The following is a 6000-nucleotide window of genomic DNA, read 5'->3' as shown; positions in this document are numbered from 1 at the left end:
TAATACAGGGCCATGGCTTTGGCTTCTTGTGAGGCTTAATGGCTAGTCTTTATGCTTCATGATCTTATATTATCTCACTCTCAGTCTGTTCAGGTTTTATTGTGACAATCAATCAGCTATACGCATTGCTGCCAATCCAATATTTCATAAGAGAACTAAACACATAGAGGTGGATTGTCATACAATAAGGGAAAACTCCAATCCATGCTACTTCACTTACTGCCTATCTCATCTTCTGCTCAAATAATTGACATTTTCACCAAGCATTTATCCCCTTTATTGTTTCAGAGATTATGTCTCAAGCTTGGCATGTTCACCATTCACTTGCCAGCTTGTGGGGGGCTATCAGTTATAAAGGATGAAGAAGGCAGAATTACTCGTGATACAAGTAACATCAAGACTACCAAAGCTTCACCTAATTAAGTTACCTTTTGTTAATTATTTTGGATAGGTTTCTTAAAATAGAAGTTGGTTAATGGTAATTAAAACTGTTGTAAATAGTGAGGACAATTTTGTCTTTTCATAAATTAGTGAGTTAAATACCTAACTTTCTATCTATTCAGATATTGATTCTTGTAATTGTTGATTAAGTTGAATGAGAATCACTCTTCTCCAATTCACTTGCCAATTCTATTCTTTTCTCCATTTTTACATACTACAGAAGTTACAGTTTTCTTCGACATTTTCTTTCTCACCAAAAGCTTGAGAAGCTCCCATGGCAAGTTATAGTTTTCACACTAACAATAGAAAATAACTTAAAAGAGCTATTTGAACAAAAAAATATATAAAATTTACTGGAAACTAAAAAAGCTTAAAAGATAAATCTAGGATCTATTTGGTATAAGTAGCTTATAAGGTAACTTAAACCTTATAAGTCATTTGTAAATTTATAAGATAGTTAAAAGTTTATGAGTGGAAAACTATAAGTTGAAAACCTAATTGGTGGAGTTATAAGATTAATACCCTAGCCTTCTTTGAAGAATAAAATAGGGAGTGCTAGGTAAGAAGACCCAACAATAATTTCAAATAGTTGGACTATCACCCTTCCGAAGTTTTCTTGTAAATTCGGAAAAAGTTTGGCTGCACGCAAATATTCATGTGTGTTGAGGAAAGTACTTTAATGTATAATTACAGCTAGCTTGGTCGTTAATAAATTAGGTTGCAAGGACTAAGGAAAATCAAAAGGACATATCACTTACATTAGACTAAGGAACACTATAAAGGAGATGATGTTGCCTATAAAAGCAATAGAGAAAAAAGATTCATTATCAATGATCTCTAACCACATAACTTAGAAACTAAAAAAACTTGAGGAAATAGAATAATTTGGTAAGGTTCACTAACAAGCTATTTGATAGATATAAAATAAATAAGTCTCTAACTTATAATATCTCATTCCAATATAAGTTTTTAAATTTGAATTTATAAACTAATCTTATAAGTAAGTTCATTTATCAAATGCTAACAACTGACTATTCCCTCTGTTCCAATTTTTTAATATACACTCATTATAAACTAAAAAGAAATCTAGAAATGAGGATGTGAAAAAAATAAGAATAAGATTAATAAATAAGAATATAAGTGGAAAGTAAAAACAAATATTGGGTTTCTAAAAGATGAAAAGATTTAAAATAAGGTTAAGAAGTATATTTATGAAGCAGGTGGAATTATATTTTGTCAAATAAGCCGGTTCATTAATTTACAAGTAATCTCATAACATTACCAAGTAACACTTTTTTCCATTAATAAACTAATAATCAAGTTATCAATCATATCGATGGAAGGAACGGCGTCGTTGCCGTGATGGGTTGTTGAGCGTGTTGGACTCAGTGTGTTGCGTTCACCAAACAGTTCAGTAAAATAATAAAAAAAGAAAGATAGAAGAAGCAGATGAAAGATCAGTGGCACATTCATTCATACAAAAGTCAAAACGTGAGTATCAAGAAATCGTTCACACCAATTTCACGCTGGATTATAGATCGCCGAATTAACTAGTGTTCGAATCCCCAACTCAATTTCATTCTGCTTTGTTCTTTAATTCCTTAAATTTATACATGTTGAATATTAGTTAGTTTTTTATTTTAGGAATCAATCGAAGAAGAAGGTTAGGGTTTAGGTTGAGATGCCGGAAGAGGATTTGGTGGAAATAAAATTCAGATTGTACGATGGTTCCGATATTGGACCCTTTAGGTACTCTTCCACATCTACTGTTGATGTGCTTAAGCAAAGGATTGTTTCTGATTGGCCTAAAGGTTAGTTTATTTCACGTTCTCAATTTTCATCGATTTCAACTTTGTTCCTTCTGTTGAATTGTTTAGTTTTGATGTTGATAGATCAACCAGTATTTCGGAATCGCGGTTTTTGGATTAGGTTGTGGCGTAGTGCATAAATGTCAAGAGTTGTTATGTTAGTTTGGTTTAGAGACTTCAGTTATATTGTATTTGCATCCGGTAAAGGTGGAAACAGGTCAGGCTGCCTATCGGTCTGTTTGGTTTAGAGTCCGGCCTGTTTCCACCCTTAGCATCCAGGTATGTTTGGGGTGGTTAAATTTCATACATGAATGAGTCTGGAAGTTCATGGTTGTTAAGTTAAGCATTTCCTTCAAAATGTCACTTAGAAATGAGAACTGAGAGCTGTTTGATCCGTTGTTACTAGGTTCCCACATTAACCTTGCCTACCATGTACTGAATTCTTCATTTCTCATATTGTGTACCAGAAGTACAAGACATTCCCAAATCCCAATAAGATTATGAAGTACTAGCTTAAAAGATTTCTATACCAAAAAAAACTCTAGTAAGTTACATCTCAGTCTTTGACCATTCCAAGAGAAAATGGAGTATGATGAGTGCTTTTCTTCCTAATTTCTATGTCAACATTATTGTGGAACTATAAAATGATTAGGCATGATTGGCTGGTTAAAAGGAATGAGAGCTAACATGAAATTTGTCCAGAGCATTTTGGAATCTTATTTAATTTGCCGGTCGGCTTGATATGATTGAAGGTCACTGACTAAATGAAACTTTGTTGAATACACTTTTTATGGCAAAAGATAAAGTACTATTACATCTGAAAGTTATGGCCAAGCTCTTTGTAAGGACATTTATGCTCATAAATGGTCTTCACATATTCAGTTCTAATTGCATATAAGCAACATTCCTTAACTAAAGAAGAGGTTAAACATGGTTATCTTTCTAAATAAGTTGTTATGAACTATTATATGAACTATTATATATCATGGGCCTTGTGGTGATTAGGCATTATTATATATCCTTGTAGTTATTTTGGATTCTTCTTCACAACTTATTAAGGACAGAGAATGGTTTGGATTCTCTTCTGTTCTCCCATTTTACTTGTTTTGTCCCTAATGTAGGTAAAACTGTCATCCCAAAGGCAGCAAATGAAGTGAAATTGATTAGTTCTGGTAAAATCTTGGAAAACAACAAGACTGTTGGTCAGTGTAAAGGACCACTTGGTGACATTGGAGGGGGAGTATTAGTAATGCATGTTGTTGTACAGCCATCTCTTGCAAAAACAAAAGGTGGTAAGTTCCCATGGGCTTCTTTCTATATAGAACTATGTACAGCCATCTCTATGCATATTTGACAAAAACAATGTATGGGCACTGGCCACCATTTATGCATAAATGGTTATCATATTTGCTCCATAGGCTGCATTTTTTGTCATCCAGCACCACCAAGTGTTTCTTCTGAATGATGGTTGCAGTTTGTAGGCTGGATTGCCTAACTAAACAACATTACATACAGATTACTATTATTGCATTCTATTCATTTTGTTTGTTGATCATCACATGGGAATGGTAGGCGCTCACATGCTGTAACTCACTTTTGTCCGGAGAGACTACAGCAGAAGAGTTGTCCATAAAGTAGATCAATATGAAGCTTATTATGGGCTTTCAGGAATTTTTTTTGCACCGAGTCCTGCTGTACCTTAGATTTGAAGGTTGAAGAAACAAAATAATATAGTTTGATATTTTCATTTCTCTTTTCCTCGACAGAAAAGAAGATTGACAATTCACCTAAGAAGGTTATCTGCTCTTGTTCCATATTGTGAATACAGTTCAAGGAGTTGGAGATGCTCATCACTTGTTAACCACAAAAGTCACCTGCTTGAACAAGCCTTTATATTTTCAGCATTCCTGTGTAAAGTACGTATACGAGCCAATTATATGCTCATAGAGAAGTTTGTGTAACGTTGACTTCTGAAGATCATATCATTCTTTTATTACAAAGTCTAAAGGGTTGAGGGCATTAACCACTGATTGCTACCATTTTGTATGACCTTTTCATTTTGCATTTCCAATGACGCATGTGATATCATATGCCTCTGAGAGTGCCTAATCATTTAAGCAGTGCCACTGTTCATTTTTATCCGTACACAGATTTCAAAATTTTCAATAATAGACACAGGTTGAATCCTTGTATTCAGATCATGATGGAAGTTGAAGTCTCTTTTCCCAGTTACAACTTATGCCTATATGGGAAGGAATGGTGTTGCCGTGTGGGGTCCTTGGCCAAGTCAAAGGGAGACTAGCTTCAGTCTTCCTTGCTACCATCTTGTGGATTTGGCATGCCAGAAACTGTGTATGAGGTGCAAGTTTCTTTATTTGCTGGAAGTTCTTTGTAAGCTGACTTTAATTATTAAAGTTTGCCAGAAGCCTGATGAGGACAAGGTTCAATCTACTACTAGATGGGTTAGATGGGAGAGACCAGATTTAGAAGTATCTTTGATGTTGATAATTTGTATGTTGAACTTCTAAGTATTTTTTATGGTTGGCTTGGGAATTGGGTGTCATCCATGCTTTGAATCTCATCAAGAATGGCACCAATAAACCCCATAAATATTCTACAATTATTGCTTCCACTTTTCAAATCCTCAATAGGGATTGAATCGTTAAAATCCCATACTCTGATAGAAGGAAATAACACGTGCGCATATCTTTTAGTGAAATTGGGAACTCAAGAATCAAGGTGCCAGAAGTTTTAGTATTCTTCAAGATCTCCCTCCTGAGTTGGGTGATAACATCCTCTGTGCCATTATTCTGTCTGCTGCCATCCTCTCTAATTGGTCAATAAAACATGCTGATGACTCTGTTTTGCAGGTTTTGAGGCTGTAGTTTCCTTTCCCCGGCCTTGTTTATTATATTTGCTCTTTTTTCTTTTCCACAATGCACCAAAATATATATACCGGAGGTGTAAACAGATTATCAGAGGTCTTACGTCAGATCTTTTTAGTAAATAAGACTTATTAAAGTGCTTATTTAACCTAAATAGGTTAGCCTAGGACTCTTAAAAAGCTTATTAAGCCTTATAGACTGAACTATATAATTTTATTATATATTATATTTATTATTTTATATAATATATACATCAACTAAATAATAAAAAATTTATGAGAATACATTACTACTTGAACATTAACCTGGTTGTTACTTAGAGCATTTGGTTGTTGAGACTTGGGCTTAAGTACATAATGCATACTTATGTAATGTGTGAGTGGCTAAGTGTGTAACCATAAATTGTAAAAGAGAGTAGCTAACCTAATCCTAATCTACTTTGTTCAGCTTCTATTCCACAATCTAACCTTGGCCGAATCCCACCCATCAGAACAGAAGCAGCAGGAGAAGGATTTCGGTCCTATCCTCTCAACTATTTATCTTTTATCTCTTTCCATTATTCTATTAAATAAATAAAACAATTTTCTATTTTCTTTTCATATCGAAACCAATCTGAACCTCCTCTCTTTTTTGTTTGTTTCTTAAAGGGGTTTTTTCCTTTCACGTGAGGCATAGATCTATGTTTTGCTTCTTGCATATGATTAAGCTTGTAAAGCTATATTGAAACAATGAAGATGATTCATGTTTTTTCTATTTTAATTATCTTTTGAATTTTTCTGTTATTGCATTATTGTGTTGTGTCTCGAATATGAAATGGATGGTATTTTGTATGTAATGTGTCGAGTTATTTATTCTAACAGATTTTT

The 6000-nt window shown here is 33.9% G+C and overlaps 1 protein-coding gene across 6 annotated transcripts; it reads left to right on the top strand.

Moving 5' to 3' along the window:
• Window positions 1726-4454, top strand: LOC109358146 (membrane-anchored ubiquitin-fold protein 3-like). 6 transcript variants are annotated; one of them, XM_019602259.1, is made up of 4 exons: window positions 1726-1932; window positions 2086-2252; window positions 3371-3538; window positions 3668-4002. In XM_019602259.1, the coding sequence occupies exons 2-4, from the start codon at window positions 2123-2125 to the stop codon at window positions 3712-3714; spliced, it is 345 nt and encodes a 114-aa protein (XP_019457804.1). In that variant the 5' UTR covers window positions 1726-1932; window positions 2086-2122; the 3' UTR covers window positions 3715-4002. The 6 variants fall into 6 exon arrangements, with proteins under 6 accessions (XP_019457804.1, XP_019457795.1, XP_019457785.1 ...); XM_019602250.1 differs by having other exon boundaries at window positions 3371-3541; XM_019602240.1 differs by lacking the exon at window positions 3668-4002 and adding an exon at window positions 4016-4454 and having other exon boundaries at window positions 1738-1932.

The sequence above is a fragment of the Lupinus angustifolius genome, chromosome LG01 (assembly GCF_001865875.1).
Source record: "Lupinus angustifolius cultivar Tanjil chromosome LG01, LupAngTanjil_v1.0, whole genome shotgun sequence".
Lineage (NCBI taxonomy): Eukaryota > Viridiplantae > Streptophyta > Magnoliopsida > Fabales > Fabaceae > Lupinus > Lupinus angustifolius.
Note: the sequence above shows the minus strand (reverse complement) of the source record. Positions and strands in the feature narration are given on the sequence as shown.